The sequence below is a fragment of the Ranitomeya variabilis genome, chromosome 1 (genome assembly GCF_051348905.1).
Source record: "Ranitomeya variabilis isolate aRanVar5 chromosome 1, aRanVar5.hap1, whole genome shotgun sequence".
NCBI classification, from domain to species: domain Eukaryota; kingdom Metazoa; phylum Chordata; class Amphibia; order Anura; family Dendrobatidae; genus Ranitomeya; species Ranitomeya variabilis.
The window spans coordinates 382,961,487-382,989,229 of NC_135232.1; the positions used below are offsets into that span (position 1 = coordinate 382,961,487).

The following is a 27,743-nucleotide window of genomic DNA, read 5'->3' on the forward strand; positions in this document are numbered from 1 at the left end:
TGCTGTGCACACTAATTAGCATATTTGGTTAAACTTCAGTTTCTGCACAATAGAAGCAGCTCTAAAGATGCAATTTTTATAGGACCCAACAAGGCTTTGTGTTTAAAGGCTGACAGACTCCCTTTAAGGCTCAGGCTACACTCAAAAAGTCATAATTTGAATAATTTTTTTTTTTTTTATAGAAATAATCTTAAATTATGTCTATACAGAAAAAAGTTTTTTTTTTATTTTTCTGTAATTTTTCTACACAACAGTCTAGCAGTACATACCAATAGCCACCAAACAGCTTTCAATGTCTCCCTTCAGCTTCAAATCCAGTGCCTTAGTTAAGTCATGCTTGCTGTACTTCGCATAGTCTTTAAATACTGAAGAAAATAAATAAAAAAATGGAAAGAAAGTGAATGAATGAATGAATGCAAAATAAAAATAGTTTAAACAGTAGAGGGTCATCACAGGTTGGCTTGATGAATTACCTGCAATAATAACAGGTAGTTTGAAAACCTGACAAGTGGAAGAGATGGTATAAAGCACAAGGACTGAATGTTTGTACTTGAAATAGCAGAGAGTCTCATCATAATCCATTGAATAGAGAAAGGTTTGACAAAAGGAGGAGCATGGGATAACCCCTTAACCCCTGGAGCTTTTTTCGGGTTTTCGTTTTTCGCTCCACTCCTTCCCAGAGCCATAACTTTTTTATTTTTCCGCCAACATGGCCATGTGAGGGATTATTTTTTGCTGAACAAGTTGTACTTTTGAACGACACCATTGGTTTTACCATGTTGTGTACTAGAAAATGGAAAAAAATTCCAAGTGCGGTGAAATTGCAAAAAAAAGTGCAATCCCACACTAGTTTTTTATTTGGCTTTTTTGGTAGGCTCACTAAATTCTAAAACTGACCTGCCATTATGATTCTCCAGGTCATTCCGAGTTCATAGACACCAAACAGGTTCCTTTTTTATCCAAGTGGTAAAAAAAATTCCAAACTTTGCTAAAAAAAAAATAAATTGTGCAATTTTCCGATACCCGTAGCGTCTCAATTTTTCGTGATCTGGCGTTGGGTGAGGGCATATTTTTTGTATGTCGAGCTGACATTTTTAATTATACCATTTTGGTGCAGATACGTTCTTCTGATTGCCCGTTATTGCATTTTAATGCAATGTCGTGGCGACAAAAAAAGATAATTCTGGCGTTTTGATTTTTTTCTCACTACGCCGTTTAGCGATCAGGTGAATCCTTTTTTATTGATAGATCTGGCGATTCTGAATGCGGCGATACCAAATATGGTTTGATTTTTTTTAATTATTTTATTTTGCATAGGGCGAAAGGGAGGGTGATTTGAACTTTTATATATTTTTTTTTCATAATTTTAAAAACAGTTTTCTTTACTTTTGGCATGCTTCAATACCTTCCATGGGAGGCTAGAAGCTGCCACAACTTGATCGGCTCTGCTACATAGAGGCGATGCTCAGACCGCCTCTATGTAGCAGAATTACAGTCCTGCTATGAGCGCCGACCACAGGGTGCTGCTCAAAGCAATCCAGCATCAACAACCATAGATGTCTCAAGGAGACATCTGGTTGTCATGACGACACACCAATGACCCCCGATCATGTGACGAGGGAGTCACCAGATCACGAATTTCCTGCCAGAAGCGCTTGTAAAATGCCGCTGATATGATTCGATATGATATGATAGCGATTCCACCCGCGCCTATTGCAGGCACATGTCAGCTGTCAAAACAGCTGACATGTCCCGACTAGGATGCGGGCTCACCGCCGGAGCCCACTTCAAATGGGGGGTACTGCCATTGGACGTACTATTCCATCCGATGGTAAAAAGGGGTTAAAGAACCACTAGCACACTAGTAAAATTTAGCTAGTCAGTTCTATGGTTCATGCTGTTTGGATGCCTTGTATTTCAATATAGCATCCCAAAGGCTTCTGTATTATAAACACATAGTTACCAATTTCCCCTAAGTGTGCATGTAAACACTTTCTCAATTCGAATAAAAACCTTCAAAATATTAGTTCTATTATTGTGCTCATTTCAAAGTCTTGGCTGACTATTCTGGCAACATGCTCAGGGATACTAGTTTTCTAGAATTACTGTTCTTCTATTTGCCACTACTACATTGCAGTGTTGAATGGGGTCACCTTTGTGACACATACGGTAATGTAACCATGACAAGCAACTCAGAAAAAGTCACAGTCTCATTTTTTTATTATTACCGTAGTTTGTTGTGATCAAAGTATTTTAGTGGTTGCAATGCTACCTTATTCACCTCTATTTCATGCTGCAATGTAGCAGTAGCAATTAAAGAGGTTGTGCACTACTAGTACAACCCCATCTCTGTCTGAGAGTTTGCCTCCGTTGAAATAAAAACACCTATATTCTCCTCCAGCAGTGTGGACACTCGCAATGACAGGGCTCACGTGAGGTTGTTATGTTGTGTGAGCCCTGCAACAAATCAGTGCTGGCGTCACTGTCCTCACTTTCAGACATCTAAGTAATCAAAAGGAAGTGAGCCGCCAGTCACAGCTCTGACTTCGTTTTGATTACTTATTTATCAAGGCGTGGACAATGATGACCATGTTGAATGGGTGCAGGGCTCACATAACAATCTCAAGTGAGGCCCAGGACTTTGCCTTTTTTACCGTAATCTGCTGATGTGCAAATTAATTGAACGACTTGTCTGAGGATTGCTGTTGAACGACACATGTCATTTAGGTGCCCCAGCTTTATTAAAGTTTATAGGAACTCGTAGAAAGAGCCAACAAAGCAGCAGCACAAGCAATAAAAGCCCACACAGTGCTCACAGAGCACCTAAACATACTTAAAATAAGAGAACACCTGTAAAATCTTGAAATTCTTGCATATTAAATGTATATCTGAATTATTATAGTATTATTACCTTGATGCAAATGTGGATAGCTTCTCTGGGTAAGAATGGTTGTGAACACAGACACGTCAGTCTTTTTGCTATTTTCCCCAGCATCAAAAAGTGCCTAGTAAAATGTAGAATAAAGTTATGTATAATAGAACTGTTAATCATACAAAGTGTAATTAGAATACCATTAATATATTAGATAGAAATTAAATTTACTATATAATTTACCTTGGCATCTTTGTCAGCAAGATCTTCATTAACATAGCAATCTTCACTACGACCCCCCTGAAAACAAAGTAATGAAGCTGAAGTCATTGTCCTACAAAGTACATTTTAATCCACAGATCTGGGAATAATGAAACATTACACAATTAGATGTGTTAAAGAAATGTTCCTGTGCAGAGATTACTGTGTCATGGCTGTGTCCGACCATGCAGAGTTCCTCCAGTTCATGGTCGGAACATAGCACAGCTCCTGGCCAGGGAAAGAAGCATAATTCATTCATAATAAGTGAGTATACAGATGAAACAACAGGGACCCACAGATTCTGGTTTCTGAGGTAACACATTTCCCTAACTGAGGTAACACAATGCCTTCCTTGTGGTAACACATTTCCTACCTTGAGATAACACAATAGAGAGTTTTTCTGCCACATCTCCAGTCCGCTGAGTTCGTAATTAATTAAGCCTGTGAGAAAGGAGCTCCAGCTGCCCTTGTGCTCATATGTCACTGACTTGATTTGTGATGACCTGAGGGGCTGTAGATGCAGAAGAAACACTCTAACCGATGTTACCTCAAGAAAAGAAATGTGTTCCTTCAGAAAGCAGAAATTGTGAGCCAGTGCTGTTTTATCTGTGTATTAACCTTATCATAAGTGATTTATAGGAGTTGTCCAGTCTAAAATGAAATGTTTGCAGTCACTCTGTGCAACTGCTGACTTGTAAATTTTTCCAGTGCACACATGGTGAGAATTTGCCATTGTCTGCCACAGGAACAGAGGTCAAGTATGCAATATACATATTCCCGGGCAGAACCTGTCTAGTGGGCAAACCCTTGTTCAATACACTTGTATTGAGCAAGGCCTCGCCCACTGAATGGTTGTGCCCACTAGACAGTTCGGGCCCAGGAGTTTTCATATCGTATACTTGACCACCGTTCCCAGGGCAGACAATGGCGAATCCTTGCAGCACCCAGCGCATGCACTAGGAGTAGTGTTGAGCGATAACGTCCGATACTTGAAAGTATCGGTATCGGATAGTATCGGCCGATACCCGAAAAGTATCGGATATCGCCGATACCGATACCCGATACCAATACAAGTCAATGGGACACCAAGTATTGGAAGGTATCCTGATGGTTCCCAGGGTCTGAAGGAGAGGAAACTCCCCTTCAGGCCCTGGGATCGATATTAATGTGTAAAATAAAGAATAAAAATAAAAAATATTGATATACTCACCCTCTGACGCGCCCTGGTTGTAACCGCCAGCCTCCGTTCATAAGAATGAGCGCTTGAAAGTCCTTAGATGATGTCACGGCTTGTGATTGGTCGCGTGGCAGTCACGTGACCGCTCCGCGACCAATCACAGGCCGCGACGTCATCTAAGGACTTTCAAGCACTCATTCTTATGAACGGAGGCTGGCGGTTACAACCATTGCGCGTCAGAGGGTGAGTATATCAATATTTTTTATTTTTATTCTTTATTTTACACATTAATATCGATCCCGATACCGATTCCCGATACCACAAAAGTATCGGATCTCGGTATCGGAATTCCGATACAGCAAATATCGGCCGATACCCGATACTTGCGGTATCGGAATGCTCAACACTAACTGGGAGGATTCACAGGTCACACAGAGTGACTGCAGACTTTTCATTTTAGACAGAACAACCCCTTTAAGCTTCGTCCCTTGGCGACGAGATGTGGTACGTGTTGACATGCCGACTTGTTCAGAGACAGCCATTACACAGTACATAGCAAGTGCACATTTATAAGATTCTATTAGCATAGGAACATTTTTTTTTTAACACATCCGATTGAGGAACAAATTGTTATCTATAAGATCTATTAATTAAATTGTACTTACTAGTTTTTTGTCTATTTTTTATTATTTCTTGTTTGGTTTATTAGTTAATATATATGTAAACTCGTTTTCAAGTATTATGGTATTAAACTATAAATATAGCATGTATAAAACACTAAACAAACTAGCTTACTGCCTGTAGCGGCTTTGTCATCAATATATTAGTAGTAGAGATGATCAAATCAATTCAGAAATTCAAATTGCAGATTCCAGCTAATGTGAACAATTTGCTAATCGATTAGGACGAGTTTCTAGAAAAATGACTGCCACTTTTTTTGCACATTTCGATTGCACCATCTACTGTTGGCTGACAACGTGGACTTCCCCATAATGCCTTGCAGCTATCTTATAACATGGTATAGCACAGCCAATCAAGAGGAACTATCATAGCCTGTATAAAAGCCTAAGCACTGAATGTAGCAGTCATTTTACACCAGAGTCACACTACCGTATAACACGGCCGAGTGCTATTCAATAAAACATCGCAAAGCACTCGGCCCAGTGTTATACAGTAGGTATAGAAAGTATTCATACCCCTTTAAATTTTTCACTCTTTGTTTCATTGTAGCCATTTGGTAAATTAAAAAAAGTTCATTTTTTTCTCATTAATGTACACTCCACACCCAATCTTTACTAAAAAAACAGAAATGTAGTCATTTTTGCAAATTTATTAAAAAAGAAAAACTGAAATATCACATGGTAACACGTTTTCAGACTCTTTGCTCAGTATTGAGTAGAAGCACCCTTTTGAGCTAGTACAGCCATGTGTCTTCTTGGGAATGATGCAACAAGTTTCTCACACCTGGATTTGGGAATCCTCTGCCATTCTTCCTTGCAGATCCTCTCTAGTTTTGTCAGGTTGGATGGTGAACATTGGTGGACAGCCATTTTCAGGTCTCTCCAGAGATGCTCAATTGGTTTAGATCAGGGCTCTAGCTGGGTCAGTCAAGAATGGCACAGAGTTGTTCTGAAGCCACTCCTTTGTTATTTTAGCTATGTGCTTAGGGTCATTGTCTTGTTGGAAGGTGAACCTTCGGCCAAGTCTGAGGTCCAGAGCACTCTGGAAGAGGTTTTCATCCAAGATATATCTCTGTACATGACCTTATTCATGTTTCCTTCAATGATAACCAGTCATCCTGTCCCTGCAGCTGAAACCCCCCCCCCCCCCATAGCATGACGCTGCCACCACCATGTTTCACTGTTGGGATTGTATTGGGCAGGTGATGATCAGTGCCTGTTTTTCTCCACACATATCGCTTAGAATTATCACCAAAAAGGTCTATCTTCATCTCATCAGACCAGAGAATCTTATTTATCATAGTCTGGAAGTCCTACATGTGTTTTTTAGCAAACTCTATGCAGACTTTCATATGTATTGCACTGAGGAGAGGCTTTCGTAGGGCCACTCTGAGGCCCGACTGGTAGAGGGCTGCAGTGATAGTTGACTTTGTGGAACTTTCTCCCATCTCCCTACTGCATCTCTGGAGCTCAGCCACAGGGATCTTGGGCATCTTCTTTACCTCTCTCACCAAGGCTCTTCTCCCACTTTTCCTAAATTTGGCTGGACGGCCAAGTCTAGGAATATTTCTGGTAGTCCTAAACTTCTTCCATTTAAGGATTATTGAGACCACTGTGCTCTTAGGAACCTTGAGTACTGTAGAAATTCTGTTGTAACTTTAGCCAGATCTGTGCCTTGCCACAATTCTGTCTCTGAGCTCCTTGGCCAATTCTTTTGATCTCATGATTCTCATTTGGTCTGACATGCACTGTGAGCTGTGAGGTCTTATATATACAGACTAGATTGTGGCCCGATTCTAACGCATCGGGTATTCTAGAATATGCATGTCCCCGTAGTATATGGACAATGATGACTCCAGAATTCGCGGCAGACTGTGCCCGTCGCTGATTGGTCAAGGCAACCTTTATGACATCATCGTCGCCATGGCAACCATTATGACATCTACGTCGATACTGTGCCTGTCGATGATTGGTCGAGGCGAATTCGCGGCAGATTGTGCCCGTCGCTGATTGGTCGAGGCAACCTTTATGACATCATCGTTGCCATGCTGTGCCCGTCGCTGATTGGTCGAGGCAACCTTTATGACATCATCGTCGCCATGGCAACCATTATGACATCTACGTCGATACCGTGCCCGTCGCTGATTGGTCGAGGCGAATTCGCGGCAGACTGTGCCCGTCACTGATTGGTCGAGGCAACCTTTATGACATCATCGTCGCCATGCTGTGCCCGTCGCTGATTGGTCGAGGCAACCTTTATGACATCATCGTCGCCATGGCAACCATTATGACATCTACGTCGATACCGTGCCCGTCGCTGATTGGTCGAGGCGAATTCGCGGCAGACTGTGCCCGTCGCTGATTGGTCGCGGCAACCTTTATGACATCATCGTCGCCATGCTGTGCCCGTCGCTGATTGGTCGAGGCAACCTTTATGACATCATCGTCGCCATGGCAACCATTATGACATCTACGTCGATACTGTGCCCGTCGCTGATTGGTCGAAGCGAATTCGCGGCAGACTGTGCCCGTCGCTGATTGGTCGAGGCAACCTTTATGACATCATCGTCGCCATGCTGTGCCCGTCGCTGATTAGTCGACCAATCAGAGACTCGGGATTTCCAGGACAGACAGACAGACAGACAGAAAAACCCTTAGACAATTATATATATAGATGTGTGCCTTTCCAAATCAAGTCCTATCAGTTTAATTAAACACAGCTGAACTCCAATGAAGGACTAGAACCATCTCAAGGAGGATCACAAGAAAATGGACAGCATGTGACTTAAATATGAGTATCTGAGCAAAGGGTCTGAATACTTATGACCATGTGAGATTTCAGTTTTTCTTTTATATTAAATTTGCAAAAATGTCTGCATTTCTGTTTGTTCCAGTCAAGATGGGGTGCAGAATTTACATTAATGTGAAAAAAATGAAATTTTTTGAATTTACCAAATGGCTGCAATGAAACAAAGAGTGAACAATGTAAAGGGGTCTGAATACTTTACGTACCTACTGTACTATGGGACAGATCATATCTGAGATTACATTCTCATGCATATTCAGCATGAGAGAACAATCTCTGCAAGCTGCTATTGGCAGCAAGACTCATCTCACTCGCACCCATACAAGTCTATGGGTGCGTGTGAAACATTGGACTGCACTTGAGTGCAATACAATATATACCGAGTCAGGCCATGGAGAAGATGGAGACATTTTTTTCTTAGTCTCCTCTGCACCTGTGCTGTGATTCTCTCATGCGAGAGGATCGGTGCACAGTAACACTGACATTCGTCTCACAGCCACAGCAGAGCTCGAGCCGAGAGTCATTAGCATATCGCATGTGATGCACTTACATTGGATGCCATGCGCTAGTCTGTTTACAGCCAAATGGTGATTTTAGGACAGTAAGAGGACATTAGACCTCACAGCTCAGCAGTAGAGAAAAGAAAGTCCTAAAATATTGGACAAATACGTCAGACAGTAATGTGTTGTACAGCTACAGAACAGAAGAAGATGAGCATATTGATAGGGAGAGAGAGATAGGACAGGAGCTACCAGCTGTGCCAGCCACAGTGTCATTGATTACTGAAATGCAGTACCTGGCATCTGTCCTGCTGCACTAGAATTACAATTATAATTATAATTTTTTTCTCTATTTTTTCATTACTAATGCACAAAATAGCAGAAGCAAAATTGCACAATTGCTTCTACAGTAAAAAAAAACTAAATCTAAGATCAGTGTCAAACAGTGTGCTTGCTTGTCAGAAGCAACCCTACTGATTTTTTGCATTTTTTTGTGCAATCTTTATTGAGAAGGGAAAATAATAGATCTTTAAAAATACAACAGAAAATATTTCACATTTCTCAAAGTGTATGTGTGGTAAATATTTTTTTTTTAGTTTTGCATTTTAAATTAAGAGACCACTGCAAAATTTTCAGTTTGTCTGATTTTTCTCTTTATAGGTATATTTTTGAGTAAAATGTAAATTGTTCTTTTAATCTATAAACTACTGACAACATGTCTCCAAAGTTCCAAGCAATGCATTTTGTATTTATTTTCTGAAAATGAGAAATGGTTAAAATAACGCAAAAATGCTTTGCTTGCAGACCTCAAATAATGCAAAAAAAAACCAAGTTCATAATCATTCAGAAACAACAATGCTAATGACGGAGACCTGAAGAGGCGTACAAGCCACAGTGTCTTGCAATTGAAATTTGGTGGCGGATCGGTGATGATCTGGGGATGCTTCAGCATTGATGGAATTGGGCAGGTTGTTCTTTGTGAAGGACATTTGAATCAAGCCGTATACAAGGTTATCCTGGAAAAACAGTTGATTCCTTCTGCTCTGGCAATGTTCCCCAACTTTGAGGACTGTTTTTTCCAGCAGGATAATGTGCCATGCCACGCAGCTGGGTCAATCAAAGTGTGGATGAAGGATCACCACATGAAATCCCTGTCATGGCCAGACCAATCTCCAGACCTGAACCCCATTGAAAACCTCTGGAATGTAATAAAGAGGACGATGGATAGTCACAAGCCATCAAACAAATAAGAACTGCTGAAATTTTTGTACCAGGAGTAGCATAAGGTCACAAAGAAGCAGTGTGAAAGACTGGTGGAAAGCATGCCAAGACGCATGAAAGCTGTGATTAAAAATCATGGTTATCCCACAAAATATTGATTTCTCAGCTCTTCCAGAGTTAAGACATCAGTATTGCTGTTTCTAAATGATTATGAACTTGTTTTCTTTTTGCATTATTTGAGGTCTGCAAGCAATGCTTTTTTTTGTTATTTTGACCATTTCTCATTTTCAGAAAATAAATACAAAATGTATTGCTTGAAACTTTGGAAACATGTTGTCAGTAGTTTATAGAATAAAAGAACAATTTACATTTCACTCAAAATTATACCTATAAAGAGAAAAATCAGACAAACTGAAAATTTTGCAGTGGTCTCTTAATTTTTGCCAGAGCTGTATAAGCCCTTCCCAGCAATACATTCCTCTATTGCAAGTGCTGGCATTTTGGTTATGTACCTAACTAGCATTTCATGCTTTGTCATTTTTTTGGGAAACTGTGCATGTCCATTTTTGCTCGTCTGTCTTACTAGTCCTATATGACAATTGTATCTACCTACCTAGTATTTCTTGTTACATCCTTTTTCTCAAGAGAAGAATAATTTTGGGTGAAGAGATTGTTAAAAATTACTTATAGTGCTGTAAAAAAATGTATGATAAAATGTTGCATTGGCGATGGATGGGGTGTTGTAAAAAAAAAAGAAAAACATACCACAGCTAAGAATGTGAGAGTCACTGCTACTAGCAGGAAAGTGCTACCACTAAATGCTGACTACAATTGGCCACCTTTGCTTCCAGAAAGCATGATGCGAAGAAGTGGAAGACATTTTGGGCGTTAATGGAATTAATGGAGCATCAGTCGTCCAAATAATGCATGAAAATATCAGTTCTAACAGTGACACCATCAGCTTGAATCAATGCACTGCACAGTACAATCTGCCTGATCACAAATTGGACTGGCGGAACACACCGAATAATAATTGGAGATGATATAAGGTGTCCGGGGTCCACCGTGCAGCTAAGACACCTGCTGCTTGGTAATGATGAACTCTATGATGGTATAATGTGAATGTGTGGCATGAAGGAAGCGAACCCTATTGCGTCACAGGGCTGCTATACCGCACAGAGAGCGAAAGCAAGGTGACACAGAACTCTGCCCCAAAGCTCAGGGTAAGAGTCCCTCTAGATCTCTTGCGCTCGACACCGCTACTGTGGTGCCAGGGAAACTAAAGTAAATATTTACCACACAGGAGTTCCGACCTTGAGCGTCCTTTTGGAAAAGGACCGCTCCAGCACCGACGGATGAGGCATCCACCTCAATAATGAAGGGCTTATCTACATCGGGACAATGCAGAATGGGAGAGCTAGCAAAATGGGACTTAACAGATAAGAAGGCCTTGGAAACCTCATCCTACTGCAATTTGGGATTTGCACCCTTCCTTGTGAGGGCTGCCAAGGGAGCTACTAAAGTGGAGAAGTGGGGAATGAGCTGGCGATAATAATTAATGAACCCCATAAAGCGCTGCACTGCTTTGAGAGAATGAGGTTTCTGCCAGTCCATCACTGCTTGTAGCTTGGCAGGATCCATAGCTAATCCCCGGGCTGAGATGATATAGCCCAGGAAAGGCAAGGGCTCCTGCTCAAACAGACACTTCTCCAACTTGGCATAGAGGGAGTTTGCCCGTAGGAGGCCGAAGACTCTGCAAACATCTCTCCGGTGGGAATCTATATCTGGAGAGTAGATGAGAATATCATCCAGATAGACTACCACCGAGGTGGAGAGCATATCCCGGAAGATGTCATTCACAAAGTCTTGGAAGACGTCTGGGGCATTACAGAGCCCAAAGGGCCCATACTCATAGTGCCCAACCCTTGTATTAAAAGCCATCTTCCATTTGTCCCCCTCTCGGATGCGAATCAGGTTGTAAGTATCCCGCAGATCTAACTTAGTAAATACTCTCGCCCCTCATAGTCTATCGAAGAGCTCAGATATCAAAGGCAGAGGGTATTCTTAACAGCGATGGTGTTAAGACCCCAGTTGTCAATACATGGACGCAATTCTCCGTTCTTCTTTTGCACTAAGAAGAACCCTGCCCCCGCAGGTAACACTGACTTCCTAATGAATCCTCTTGCCAGATTCTCCTGGATGTATAGTGACATTGCCTCCATCTCCGGGAGAAACAGGAGATGGACTCATCCCCGAGGAGGCTCTGACCCAGACAAGAGATCAATAGGACACTCATAGGGGCTGTGAGGCAGAAGAGTCTCTGCAGCTCTCTTGGAGAATACGTCCGCATAAGACCAATAGTGTTTGGGGAAAGAGGTAAGATCTGCGGGTACCTGTGTTGTGGCAACCTGAACGCACTCCCTCAGACAACTGCCCTCACAAGATTTACTCCATTCCAGAATTCTCCCAGAGGATCACTGGTGGGTTGGAGACATAAATAATGTAAACGGGATAGTCTTTGTGAGGGCAGTGTCGACCCATTCACCACTCTTACGGTCACTGGTTTGGCTAGCATAACCAGGGGTATTGTGTGCAGTTGAGCTAAGGCTGAGGACATGAAATTTCCCTCTGCCCCGGAATCCACACAAAGCTTGACCATAAAAGTGGAAGGGCCAAAGGTAATTGTCCCCTTGAAGGACAATTTGGAGGAAAACGCCGCTGTGTCTAGTGAACCTCCTCCTACAGTTACTAGACGCGGTCGTTTCCCCTGCCGCTGTGGACATTTCTTGGTATAATGTCCTGACTGCTGGCAGACATTACAGACCATGGGCATTCAAGCTGCCCGAGACTTAAAACCCGCTCGAGAAACCTCCATGGCCTCATAGGGCTCAGACGCCTGAACAGGGGACTCCAGAGGCTTGGTGAAGGTAGGTGCCAGCCGAAACCCCTGCCTACACTGGGCTCACTCCAACCCCCGCTCGTGAAAACGGAGGTCAATGCGAGTGGATATGGCTATCAGCTCTTCCAGTGAGGTGGGAATCTCCCTAGTGGCCAAGGCATCCTTCACTTGGTCAGCCAGTCCTCTCCAGAACACAGGGATAAGGACTTTATTTGGCCACTCCAGCTCAGATGCCAAAGTCCAGAAGTGAATGGAAAAATGAGTGACCATGGATGAACCCTGTGTCAAAGCCAGCAGTTTAAGCGTCGAATCATGGGTGACATGAGGTCCCAAAAAGACCTGTCTCAGAGAGTCCAGAAACCTTGGAGCATTCTGCACCACATGATCGTCACGCTCCAACAGCGGCATTGCCCACTCCAACGCCCTGCCCGACAACAGGGATAAAATAAATCCCACCTTCGCCTGCTCCATGGGAAAACATGCAGCCAGGAGCTCAAGGTGTATGGCACACTGACTCACGAATCCCCGACACAGCTTACTGTCACCAGTAAACTTATCAGGTAGCGGGAGACAGGATAAGGTTGGAGCAGGGGTGGCAGTGGACAAACTGGCTGCAGCTACGCTAGCAGCCTGAACAGTGACCGCGGTAACATCCACAGCCAAGGTTGTACGGTCAAGAGCCGCCAACCTACCCTCCAGTTGCTGGATGTACAGGTGTAGACGCTGTTCATCCACCATTACAAGCCAGACCCTGGCGCTAGCGTAATGTTAGGACTGGCGGAATGCACCAAATAATAATTGGAGATGATATAAGGTGCGTTCGCAGTCTGGGGTCCACCGTGCAGCTAAGACACCTGCTGCTTGGTAATGACGGACTATATGGCGGTATAATGTGAGTACACACATGGGTTAGCTTCACCCGGTATGAAGGAAGCAAACCCTGCTGCCTCGCAGGGCCACAATACCGCACAGAGAGCGCAAGCAAAGCAACACAGAACTCTGCCCCAAGTCTCAGGGTAAGAGTCTCTCTAGATCTCTTGCGCTCAACACCGCTCCTGCGGTGCCAGGGAAACTAAAGTAAATATTTACCGCACAGGAGTGCGTGCAGCGCCGCTCTGGTGGTCGCTGCTAACTGAATTCAGCAACTTGTGCAATTGTGCAGGATAGCACTGTCGGGCGCTAGGTAGCTCTACCATTTGTAAGCAGGCAACAACACTAGGGATGGGAATGATTTGGAGCTTTCATCCATCGATAGTCATACATCCACACACACAAGTTAATAAGTTTACACTAGCGCATGGCCGAGTGGCCATGCAAACCTTTTATAGCAGTAGCGCTCCAGGACCTTCCTGATGGTCCAATTGGAGCCGCAACAGGACCTGAGCATGTGACCCCCGACCTCCAATGGGAGATTGTCCCATGGGCATGCTCAGTGTGGGAAAAGCAGGACTTAGTCCCTGAAACACCTGCTCGCTGCTGAACAGTGCTGGCTACAAAGGCAGAGCCTGGAAAGGTAGCAGTACCCAAGCGCACTGTATCAGCTTGAGCCAGATGCTGGGATCGACGTCTCTGCTGAGCAGGTTCCACTGTGGCTGGAGGAGAATGGGAGTCCGCAGTGGACATGGTTCGAGATTCCCCCTGTGCAGCGGCGGGAAATTGACACCTAACACAAATGACTAAAATGGATAACTTTTGGACCATTTCTTACATTTTTAAATAACATGAAAAGTCTGTTAGTGCACTGTAGTATTTCATGGGCTATTAGTTCCTGCTAGGTTAGCATCTGTTTCTATCGTGAGTAGTGTTGAGCATTCCGATACCGCAAGTATCGGGTATCGGCCGATATTTGCTGTATCGGAATTCCGATACCGAGATCCGATACTTTTGTGATATCGGGAATCGGTATCGGGATCGATATTAATGTGTAAAATAAAGAATAAAAATAAAAAATATTGATATACTCACCTCTCCGACGCAGCCTGGACCTTACCGATGTAACCGGCAGCTTCCGTTCCTAAGAATGAGCGCTTGAAAGACCTTAGATGACGTCGCGGCCTGTGATTGGTCGTGTGAGCGGTCACGTGAATTTTACACATTAATATGGATCCCAGGGCCTGAAGGAGAGTTTCCTCTCCTTCAGACCCTGGGAACCATACAGGATACCTTCCGATACTTGGCGTCCCATTGACTTGTATTGGTATCGGGTATCGGTATCGGCGATATCGGATACTTTTCGGGTATCGGCCGATACTATCCGATACCGATACTTTCAAGTATCGGACGGTATCGCTCAACACTAATCGTGAGTTTTTTTTACATTACCAAGGCTGTGTTTGCATTAAAATTATTGAAAGGGGTTGACACAGTCTTGGGAGACCTCAGAGTGTTATAGACATTTTTTTAAGGGAAATTGGGTCATCTGTGATTTGCAGTGAAACTATTCACCACAAAACACATTTTTTTTATTTTACGAAACCTCGAAAATTCTAATAAAAAAAATGTGATCACGTCTATTTAGTAGTCTTAATAAGATTTAGTAATTTTTCAGTAGTTGACTATACCTTCAAAAGGGCCAGCAAAGCCTTCTGAAAATCTCCAGATGTATCATCAATGATATCCTTTTCAAGATCAGTTTTATAATCTAGAAAATTAAAATTTCCCATCAGTAATATTATTTTTAATTTAAATACAATCAATGCATATGAAAAATGTTATTTTTAAACTTTCAGAGTGTTTCCCAAACGTTTGTAAATGCACCATGTTTACACTTATCAGATAGGCTGGAGCCTTGTTGGATACATTTTCACAGATTTCCATAAACTTGTATTGCTAAAACACATGCAAACACACATTTTCCTTATTAACTTTCAATTAAATTTGGCATTTCCTTCTAATACGAAATTATTCAACAAATCATAGTATCAACAAAACCTGTTCCCAATACAAATATTACATTGTATATCTCAACTACAGTTAGCACTATTTTACAATGTAAAACATTTTTCTAAGGAGTCTATGAATTTCACATGAATGCCAATATGGCGTGAGTCACATTTAATAAGACTAATTTTTATACACCAGTCTTCAAGTGACATTCGTTTGAGTAAATTGCACCAAATTAATTATAAGTTATAAAACTCTTAATAAATTTGTTGCATTTTGGATTATCCTACAGACAGACAATGTAATCTACATCTGCGATGAGTTGGTATAAATTTGGACTAAAATTAACACTGCTTTCTGCCGCTACTAATAAATTTTCAAAAAGTTGCTTGTTACCTTTTTCTAGAAAATACAGCTGTATTATGACAATGTGCATAAGCCCTTAGGTTCAATGTAAAATATATTAACACTAGTCATAGTGCAATTTGTGATGCAAATGACCCACAACACAATACTGTATACTGTACTGTAATAAGCAAAAAATGTTTCTGTGCTGTAGATTTAGCAGTGATCAGAATGCTGAGCTCTGCATAACCCTGCCCACACCACTTATTGACATTTTCTGTGTATACTGTACATTAACAGAAAGCTTCTAATTAGTGGTGGGTTACACAATACAGTTGTCTTGTAGAGATAATCTCCTGCTGATAAAACACTGATTTTTAGTGAAACGGCAACACACAACCCAATAAGTTACACATCACTGGAATAAGGCTCTCAGTCCCTTCATCATCCTGCTCTTAGATTACATGGCAGAAAAAAGCTGATAGATTCCCTATTTAAAAGATTAGTTACCGTATATACTCGAGTATAAGCCGACCCGAGTATAAGCCGACCCCCTAATTTTGCTACAAAAAAACTGGGAAAACTTATTGACTCGAGTATAAGCCTAGGGTGGGAAATGCAGCAGCTACCGGTAAATGTCAAAAATAAAAATAGATACCAATAAAAGTAAAATTAATTGAGACATCAGTAGGTTAAGTGTTTTTGAATATCCATATTGAATCAGGAGCCCCATATAATGCTCCATACAGTTCATGATGGGCCCCATAAGATGCTCCATATTAAAATAAACCCCATATAATGCTGCACAAAGGTTAATAATGGCCCCATAAGATGCTCCATAGAAACATTTGCCCCATACAATCCTGCATAAAGGTTAATGGCCCCATAAGATGCTCCACACATTATGGCCCCATAAGATGCTCCATACATTATGGCTCCATAAGATGCTGAAAACATTATTCCCCATAAGATGCTCCACACATTATGGCCCCCTAAGATGCTCCACACATTATGGCCCCATGAGATGCTCCATACATTGTGGCCCCATGAGATGCTCCATACATTATGGCCCCATGAGATGCTCCACACATTGTGGCCCCATGAGATGCTCCACACATTGTGGCCCCATGAGATGCTCCATACATTGTGGCCCCATGAGATGCTCCACACACTATGGCCCCATATGATGCTCCATACATTGTGGCCCCATGAGATGCTCCACACATTATGGCCCCCTATGATGCTCCATACATTGTGGCCCCATGAGATGCTCCATACATTGTGGCCACATGAGATGCTCCACACATTGTGGCCCCATGAGATGCTCTACACATTATGGCCCCATACGATGCTCCATACATTTGCCATATTTGCTGTTGCTGCCATTAAAATAAAAAAAATCACATACTCACCTCTCTTCGCTCAGGCCCCCGGCACTTGCGACAGTCACCTTCCCCATTCCTTCGCTGTGCGCTGCTCTGTCTTCCATCCTCTGCACTGACTGTTCAGGCAGAGGGCGGCACACACACTAATCGCGTCATCGCGCCCTCTGACCTGCACAGTCACAGCCAGAGGACGGAAGACAGAGCAGCGAGCAGCGATGGAACGAGGAAGGTGACTATCGCGCAATGCTCACCTCCCCTGATATACTCACCTGCTCCCGGCGCGGTCCCTGGCAGCGTCTCACTGTCAGATGGTCTCTGGGAGCCGGCAGCATCTTCCTGTGTTCAGCTGTCACGTACCGCTCATTACAGTCATGAATATGCGTGCATATTCATGACTGTAATGAGCGGTACCACATGACCGCTGAACACAGGAAGAGCTTCCCGGAGACCATCGGACATGCAGGGACCGCGCCAGGAGCAGGTGAGTATGTGACAGCCGCCGCTCCCCCTCACCCACCGACTCCACGCCGACACTGACTCGAGTATAAGCCAAGAGGGTCACTTTCAGCCCAAAAAAGTGGGCTGAAAATCTCGGCTTATACTTGAGTATATACGGTACATTTTCAGAATTAAAATATAACTAGCATCTTATTTTAATTAACCAGACATGTAAATTCAGTAAGCCAGGAGAAATAGACTGTTATCTATATGTTGACTTTTGAATTTATGTGTTTCTTTCTTGTTGGTCAAGAGTCTGAACTGTTGAATCTTCTTGTAGGTTAAATTGATTTTTAAATGGATGAATGGCTAATGTTTTTCAGCTAATATCAGCTTCTACAACTTATTGTCTGCTTTGTTTGCAAAACAGTGATACTGGGTTATTGAACAATGATGTTTGTTGATATGTTGATTACACAGTGTCCAGGCCAGCTAGTTTGTTGAGTTGTAAAACAGAGGAGGAAAAACTATGCAAATAGATTACTTAAACAATGTGAGCTGATTTTTTCACCATTTTTCCCCTTTACCTATGAATCCTGAATGAAGGACAGTTGTTAACTACAAAAATAGTCTATATGCCTCTGTAATGAGAGACAGATATTCAGCCAAGACATCCAAAGAACCAGAGACTTTCTACAGCACAGCAGCCAAGACATCATGGCTCCATCACGAGGGACACAGATTTGTCATTCTGCAGGATGTCAGCTTAGCGAACTATGACCCCAGCTGAAATATTGCAGATCTGCTCCATTGACCATCGTGAATCCATGGATACGTTTGGGGTAGTCAGGATTTGGACCCACCTGTTGACTGAGCCCATGGATAAGTCTGTGGGGGCCAGGAATGGGACCCGCTGGTTGTCTGGCTCCATGGAGATGTTCGAAGAAGCCAGGATGTGACCCTCCGGACAACTGGCTTTGTACCTGATTGGGCAGTCATCTTCCTAAGCTTGTCGTTACCTCCTCTTTGTGCGTGCCACAGGTGGGGTAGTTGACCCTGGAAACTCTGAAGTAACAGCTACTCTTATCCCAGCGAATCAGCGGAAGGGTGAGACTCTGTAATTTTACAACATCTTGGGTATTTTGCTGGGACAGTTCTACATGTTATTTGCCTGTAATGTGGTTCAGTAAATTATTGCCACACTGTTTTACCCTCACACTGTGTTGTCTGAGTAGTATTATGCCCATGGTAAAAGGAGAGCGGATGTTTGGTGGGATCATCCTTGATCCATGTGGTTTCGGCTAGCAGAGCAGGGCAACCGCTGACCCCCCATGTCTCCAATGCTTGGTTATCTGACTAAATACCTGCTTTGTAGGCTTCCTTAATCTGCTTCATTTGTTGATTAGTCCGTGTCACCAAAATCTCAATGATTGTGTCTTCATTTGTTCCAAGACCCTTTAAAAGAGGTACATCATATTATGCATTGTTGTTTATTGTGTGATAATGTGTCCTTAAATACAAGTAGTAAAATTTCAATGTCATAAGGTACTGTATTAGAATTTATCATAAACTATTGTACTTTTCTATATCTTCTTGAATTTTAACATATGACATCATTGCAATTAAAAAATGTTCTTTTTTGCAAATTTTTTTCCAATAGTGAAAACTTATAATAATGAAAATGTGGAATAAAAAGAGCTGGTGAAATTGATTTTGGAACTTTTAGAATAAAAGTCTGTATATACTCAAGCATAAGTCAACCCAAGTATAAGCTGAGGCGCCTGATTTTGCCACGAAAATCTGGGAAAATTTATTAACTCAAGTATGAGCCAGGTGTGCATTGTCCCCTCATCCCTATCTTGGTATGCATGGCTCCCCATCGCTGTCCTTGTGTGCATGGCTCCCCATCCCCATTCTTTTATGCATGGCTGGCTCCCTGTTTCCATATGCATGGCTCCCCATCCCTGTCCTTATATGCATGGCTCCCCATCCCTGTCCTTGTATGCATGGCTCCCCATCTCCGTCCTTGTATGTATGGCTCCCTGTATGCATGGCTCCTTATCTCAGTCCTTGTATGCATGGCTCCCTTGTCCCGGTCCTTGTATGCATGGCTACTAATCCCCTATCCTTGTATGCATGGTTCCTATAAAGAAAACACATCCTACTTACCTTTCCTGTGCCCCCTTGCTGCATCTTGTTCTGGCTCTAGCAACTCTTCTGGCTGAGCGATCACGTGTGCCTGCTCATTAAAGTAATGAATATTCACTCCACGCCTATGGGAGTGGAGAATGGTGAATATTCATTACCTTAATGAGCGAGGGGAAGAGTGATCGCTCGGCCGGAAGGAGATGCAGCGAGGACATTCAGGGAAGGTAAGTAGGATGTGTGCTGGAAGTCAGCGGCTGAGGCTATAACTACTGTGCGTGCTATAAGAGAAATGAATATTCACTGCCAGTGTAGTGAATATTAATTTCTCTTTAGTAGCAGGCACAGTTACAGCCACTGCTGCCGGCTCCTGCCTCTGTGACCCGCTACTCTGCCGCTCCCTCTCCCCCATAGTTTTTTCGGGACAATGACTCATGTATAAGACAATAAAATGTGCTGAAAAACTCGGCTTATACACGAGTATATAAAAGTGTATTTATCTAAATCTAAATGCTTAACGTTTTATACCTCAATGGACAAAACAACAGCGCCCTGCAATACCTTTGTTGCAGCTTTTAGCTCTGAGGCATCAAATTGAGCTGGAGTTTTCAACATATCCAGTATCACATCCTCAAGTTTACCACTTAAAGCTTTCTTTAGTGCTTCTTCCAAAGACTAAAAAACACAAGAAAAATTGGATGAAAGACAGTTTAGTGTATACTGAAAACAACCCTAGTTTTTATGCTGTATCAGGATTTATGGATGTCCTGAATCGTCTACGCATTACATGGACAGACATTTATCCTAAGGGTACCGTCACACATTGAAATTTCCATCGCTACGACGTTACGATTCGTGACGTTCTAGCGATATCGTTACGATATCGCTGTGTCTGACACGCTACTGCGATCAGACACCCTGCTGAGAATCGTACGTCGTAGCAGATCGTTTGGAACTTTCTTTCGTCGCTTGATCACCCGCTGACATCGCTGGATCGTTGTGTGTGACAGCGATCCAGCGATGTCTTCGCTTGTAACCAGGGTAAACATCGGGTAACTAAGCGCAGGGCCGCGCTTAGTAACCCGATGTTTACCCTGGTTACAAGCGTAAACGTAAAAAAACAAACCGTACATACTCACCCGTCGGTGTCCTTCAGGTCCCTTGCCGTCTGCTTCCTGCTCTGAGTGCCGGCCGGAAAGTGAGAGCAGAGCGCAGCGGTGCTGCGCTCTGCTCTCACTGTACGGCTGCACTCAGAGCAGGAAGCAGACGGCAAGGGACCTGAAGGACACCGACGGGTGAGTATGTACTGTTTGTTTTTTTACGTTTACGCTGGTAACCAGGGTAAACATCGGGTTACTAAGCGCGGCCCTGCGCTTAGTTACCCGATGTTTACCCTGGTTACCCGGGGACTTCGGCATCGCTCCAGCGCCGTGATTGCAACGTGTGACCGCAGTCTAGGAAGCGGGAGCAATGATCATACGACGCTGCGACGTCACGAATCGTGCCGTCGCAGCGATGAAAATTTCAATGTGTGACGGTACCCTAAAATGATGAAATACTACATTGTTCTTACAGCAGAAAGACTCGCCAGATATCACTAACAGGCTATGTAGTCCTTTGTATAGAATTCTTTTCTTAGTGTTTATGTGCTTCCAAATGCAAAATTAGACCACTTTTTCCGTAGTCTTTATTTAAAGTGTTTCACCATGTTGTTGCTGTAGAGTATCTATAAGATCATTATCTAAATGTTACGAAACCATCAAATCTCCTGCTTAGTTTTGACCACACACTCTATTAACCCCCCCTCCCCCCCCCCGGTAACCAGTTGTTGCAGTGGCATTGCTTTCCTCTCGGAAAGGGTGATACTCTGATCTGGGATCTGAATTCTTGAGATCTGGGGTGTAAATTACAAAGTCTGTAGTCAGTATTTTAGTATAATCAAAGGTCTGAATATTTGTATTTGGTCTGAAGACTGTGTTCTCGGTTCTGAGATTGGACTATTGGGGTCCAGTAAGGGGAATGACCTGAAGGCCTGAATTATGGAGTCTGACCTGGGTTTGAATTTTTGATGTTATTTCCCTTAGGAAATTTTCAGAAATAAATGTATGTGCAGGTAAACCCATCTACATGGTGGTAAGTCATGGCCCAACAAGCCTCACACACAACAAGTTCAACCATGATAAACCACACCCTGTCAAAGCCAAGTGTCTATAACAAAATTGAAAAGATATTATGTTCATGTATGTGTTTTTAAATCCCAATTAAATTATTTTCCACCATTTTTTCCATACAGTCTCCATGGACGCAGCATAAAAAATATGGTACCACAGCAGGAACCTCTGTAGCATAACACAGCATTTATGTAGATCCACAACAAGGTAGTAGCATGAAGCCCAATACTACTTCATATAACTGCTCTCCTTATAGGAAATTCTTCAATTTTACTATTCTACATTAAAAGATATATTATTGTTTTCTTACCTTTCCTGTTTGTTTTTGATAAGCTGCTTTTATCTCCTGGCGCTGTTCATTAGTTCTCTTAGTTAGGATATCGATAATAGATCCTTCATCAATTTCTAGGAAAAAAAATTCTTACAAGTAACATCTGTATTTTATTATAGAAGCAGTAGCACATATAATTAATAAACTGTAAGCTTATTACAAAGACAAGATCATAGGAATTAACTATGGTAAATATGTGTTCATGGGAAATATCATACAGTTTACATAAAGACTATCTACTCTACTTATAAATTCAATAATAACATGCTACAACAGACCTTTTTCAGCTAATAATTACATTATCATGATCGTTATCCTCTTACCTTTTGCAGTTATCGCCTTTTCCAAAGCATTTACATCTTCTGCAGGGTTAAACCGAGGACGAGGTTTCAAATCTGCGCCTCCTTGTAATCCTGTGGCTTCCTAAGGATATACATATCGTACAATTCAACATCATTTTTGCTAAATGAAATAATGGAAAAAAATCTTACAAATTTGTTTATTTTTAAATAGATTTTACAAGAAAAAGGAATAAAATAAACCTGCATCTATTTATGTGGCATAGGATATATCCATGAGCGACACTTGATTTTTACTTTCATTGTTATTTTTTTCTATTTCATATATACTTCAAATTATTTTACATTTATGACAGATGGGATACTTTTTCACATGGCTTTCAGAGGATTTTGGTATTTTTAAAACTTTTTGGACAAGGTGCTACATGGTACTGAATTACTTATGAATCACTTCAAAACAACCCACTGGTTAACAATTAAAATTATAATTTAAATGCATAATGCATAGAAGTACATTAAAAATTAAGTCTGTTAACCCCAAATAAAAATTAAATGATCTTAGTTATATAGTTGGGCTTAGCCCATATAATATTCATTCTAGCACTGTTAGATTTACGGTGCCTGAGAAAAATACTTTTAATTTGCATGAAAATGAATGGACTTTGGTGCACCATTGGTGCAGCCAAGATCTTGATGCACCGCTACTCCCGCTCATCTTCCACATATAGGGCCTACCCCATGTTCTGATTGACAGTGCTTGTGTTCCATTGTGAGCACAGTCTGAACTCAGCTCATGTGTATGTTCAAGCACACTAGTCTGCAAGGAAGAATAAATATGCTGGCTCCGTGCTCTGGACAGCATAGGAACTATTAAAGGTGAGCTGGAGTCTCTTTTCCTATGCACACTAGTCTGACTGAGCCTGGCCATGTAGACAGTTTCAGTCGCACACAATGTGGGTAGGTACGTTCTCCTCCTGGGTTCTTCTTTGGAGATGTAATTCGCTACAGTTCGACAAAGAGAAGCCAAGGAGGCAAAAAGCACCCTGCCAACACTGTGAGCTCATAATGGGGACGGTGAACATGCGCACACATATGGGCTGAGTTTAGATAGTGATCACTCTCACAAGCGAGTACTGTCAATGATAAGTGGAGGGGAAAGCACTCAACATGTAAAATGAGGGGGTATAATAGTGCACCGAACTCTTGCCCATGCCAAGGGTGTCCCAAACCTCCTCATTTGTATGGGAATGACAAGTATTTTTCCCAGGCACTAACAGTTATAGCACTAGTAGGATTTTTGTAAGGGTTAAGTCCACTACATACCTGTATACATCGTTTAATATTGATTTTAGGATGATAGACTCCCTTTAATCTACAGTATCTGACATGGTTCTTCCTATTTTTATTCCAGTCTTTGGTAGTCTGAAAAACTTTCCCCTGCTCTCAGTTGATCCATCCAAGAACAGGGGGAAATATAAAGCACAGCATGCATAGAGTAGTCAAGAAGTTGTTAGTTTATAGAAATTAAAAGAAAGAGGCAGGGACAACAACTGGGCATTGTTCGTTTATATTAAAATTGTTGTGGTGACCTGCAGGACAGCTTTAAAGTGGATCTTTCAACAGATTTTCCAGTACAAACTGCATACATTAACAAATATTATCTCTTTCCCCTTATGAGGCTGATCTATATACTTTTAAAAATGAAAAAATGCATAATCCTTTCCGGTAGTTTAAACTCAATCTCTCTCTATTTAGCCTGATTGACAGCTACTCAATGTCCCTCCTCCCTCTTTTGCAAAATTCTCAGGCAGCTCAATACCAGCTATTATTCTTCATGGGCGGAGATTGAATACACTTGAGCTCTAGAGATGAGAAGATTGTGATACTAGACTGAGGTCATAGGCAAAAAATAGTTTACAGCTCTCCCTGAGTGCCTTAAACTAGTCTTTCTCCTCCGAAAATTTATCAGAAAGTGCTACTACTGGTACTGGGACATCATCTGCACATCGGGAGGTACACAAGTTATAACTACAGTTAGTTGTGGAGAGCTTTGCGTGAAGCACCCATAGTACTAGAAAATTGACCCCGCAACTTGGAATTGGGAAGATTTTAGCTTCTCGTGCTCATTGACCAGATTTTGGAACATCTGAATCATATTCGCCAACTTATCACATAGTGTATCAACTGGATCCATTGGTGGGGAGAAAAAATTTATATGGCCAGTAGTAATGTGATGATAGACACTACTCATGGACAAGCGATGAGGCAGGTTAATCAAATGTTCCAGGTTAATGTAACCAAGTGATAACATCATAAACTAAAGGGGAAAGACAAAGTCATAATCAAGTCACATTCCGATGTCAGAATACAAGGAAAATAGCGGATCAGAGCAAAGTGACTAGGCCATCAGATGGTCAGAATGAGGTCCAAGGTCAAGCAGCTATAGATTAACAAACAAAGCACAGGAATACAAGGCTGAGACTGACAGCTTAGCTAAGTAGCCGGGCAATCACTTAGAACAGGGAACACCTGAAGGGAGGTCATAATACCAGTCTCATTTTGGATAGCTGAGCTGTCTGTGAAAATACCAACAGCCCAGCATGCCCCTGCAGCATCAATTGGAGGAAGCGTGGCACAAATCTTTTGAAATTCAAATTCACCGGCTTAGCGAAATTTTCCCTTAAGAAATCGATTCACTGAGAGTAAATTTGATCAAATCTCAGAACTGTAATGCTTGTAATTAGTCGTAAAATACACGTGGGGGAGAGTAGAGAGAGAGAACCCTGCTGACCATTATAAATACGTTCTATAGGAGAGAGAGGACAATGCTGACCATAGTAAAATGCATCAAGTCTAACAGATGTATATAGTAATGCTGTCAAGTAATAATATGGAGTCAGTTTCATTTTAAAGCAAAACAAGTAGTAGTTTTTAATATTACTTTTGAAATGATTATAGTAAAAGTACATAATAATACTTACAGTACAGCTCTCCTGTGATGTCTGCTGGGCTGCTTGAAGCATTTGTTGGACTATAGAATACTGTTGTTCCTCCATTTTTCTAATGCAGCAAAACATATTTAACATTTATTGTTGTTTGTATTAGGATATCATATAATTACACAAATTGTAACATGGAGACAAGTCAAAACATAACACCCCAAAAAAGAGAAAAAAGCCAAACATTCGGGCCAACCTAGTTTAACAGTTTAATTATCCTCAAACGCTCTTTTACAGGAAGGGAGGCATAATTACAATACAAAGACACAGTCTCGGAGATTATTAAAAGGTGTACGACCCTTAATACATTTGGTGCATTTAGAATGGTCAATTTTAATTTTGTTTAATACTTCAGGTGAGCAGGCATACTTTTATGCGTTTAGTCTATAACTTTTTTTTAACATTTTCCTTTGTTAATTGAGTATAAAGCTACATTTAAAGCAAAACATCACTCACATTTGTTGGCTTTTTGGTGCAATGGTTATTGAATTTCAGATGCCCCGTTTTAACCCCTTAATGACATATGACATAAATATACATTTACTGGTTCCCTGCCTTTGATGGAGGCTCCAAAGTTGAGCCCGCATATTTGCTGGCAGATGATGGCTGTAATAATAAGCCATCATATACTTGTAAGCGCCACAGGTGGAGCGTAACTATGTTGATAAAAAATAAAAAAAAGTGATGGTTCTGCAAATAAGGGGAAGGGAGGGAAACGAAAGCAAATATGCAAAATTGCCTGGTCCTTAAGGGGTTAAGACCCTCCACCGCTTATATTAAATGGATTCTTGAACCTCTCAAACACGTCTTCCATGCATTTTTCTGCCCTTGAATGAATTCAGCAAAAAAATCATTCCTGCTGGTCCATTTTATATTAAAAATCAGGGAAGGCATGAGTCAGAGTTTCCACAGTGCTCCCCGTGCCTCTGTTGGGACCATTTTTTAGATCAGGAAAACAGAACAACAAAAAAAGCAGCACAGAGGACATTAGGTAAAGTGACTATATATACCGTAGTAAATGTATAGTCCCATTTAATGTGGTGGGTGAAAAAATTCTATAAATGGAGCAATTTCTGCCAAAGACGTCAATTTGTACTTCTCAATCAATAAGAATATGGATCATCCTGTTTTGGAGAAAACTGTGTGTATTAAGGCATGAATAGATGAAGACAAAGCCTCAGTGAAATGAGTGTCAGATGGGGCTTTCCTAGGTGGGTATATATACAGTATATTGTATGGTGTGACTACATTTTCTTTCCTTAAACATTTTTATTTTCTTCCTTTTAGTTGCTGAGGTATCCATATATTATTAATAACTGTCTGAACTAAATATTTATGCCATCTCATATTTTGATGATGCCCCTTATATACAATGGGTACAGAAAGTATTCAGACCCCTTTAAATTTTTCACTCTTTGTTTCATTGCAGCCATTTGGTAAATTCAAAAAAGTTATTTTTTTTCTCATTAATGTACACTCTGCACCCCATCTTGACTAAAAAAAAAGCAGAAATGTAGACATTTTTGCTCATTTAAAAAATTAAAATATATATATAATTTGAAAAACTGAAATATCACATGGTCATAAGTATTCAGAAAAATAAAAGAGTTATGGCTCTGGGAAGAAGGTAAAGAAAAAACGGAAATGCAAAAACAGAAATCGGTCCTGTCGCGAATGGGTTAAAATAAAGAGAGTTTTTTCTACAGCGAACACAGAGAGACACACCTACTGGTTAGATGTTAGCATCTTAGCGTGCTCTGAAATAATATCATGCATAAGATTGCTGAGGCATCAATAGTAGCTTTTACTGCCACCCTAATACGCACATTAATCTAACAAGAAATTCCCATAACCTATCTTCTGTATAATACAAGCTTTCTTTGAAGCACTGTAAGCTCCATTATATGTAAAGTATGATGTCAAATATATTACACAAGTAATTATGCAAGTTGATTTTATCCACTACACCCCATCATGAGTCACTTTAGTTTTACTTCACTTATTAAGGATTATTGTTCAAATTTTCCCATGGTTTAATATTCTTTATTTTATTTTAAATCACACATATTACTATATATATATCTGTCGGTGTCCCACAGGGTTCAGTCCTAGGGCCCCTGCTCTTCTCCATTTACACCTTTGGCCTGGGATAGCTTATAGAATCTCATGGCTTTCAGTATCACCTCTATGCTGATGACACACAGATCTACATCTCTGGACCAGATATCACCTCCCTACTAACCAGAATCCCTCAATGTCTGTCCACTATTTCATCCTTCTTCTCCGTTAGATTTCTGAAACTTAACATGGACAAAACAGAATTCATCATCT

At 41.5% G+C, this 27,743-nt stretch overlaps 1 protein-coding gene across 1 annotated transcript in view; it reads right to left on the reverse strand.

Moving 5' to 3' along the window:
* LOC143760573 (annexin A1-like) overlaps positions 1-27,743 on the reverse strand; it is a 43,642-nt gene that overhangs the window by 14,170 nt on the left and 1,729 nt on the right. The window contains exons 2-10 of the mRNA XM_077249036.1: positions 25,395-25,473; positions 22,438-22,537; positions 22,094-22,188; positions 20,174-20,287; positions 18,832-18,922; positions 14,978-15,057; positions 3,116-3,172; positions 2,912-3,005; positions 270-365 (exon numbers count right to left, since the gene is read on the reverse strand). Of these exons, the coding sequence (XP_077105151.1) occupies positions 270-365; positions 2,912-3,005; positions 3,116-3,172; positions 14,978-15,057; positions 18,832-18,922; positions 20,174-20,287; positions 22,094-22,188; positions 22,438-22,537; positions 25,395-25,469 (802 nt within the window). The 5' untranslated portion in view covers positions 25,470-25,473. The remainder of the gene's footprint in view (positions 1-269; positions 366-2,911; positions 3,006-3,115; positions 3,173-14,977; positions 15,058-18,831; positions 18,923-20,173; positions 20,288-22,093; positions 22,189-22,437; positions 22,538-25,394; positions 25,474-27,743) is intronic.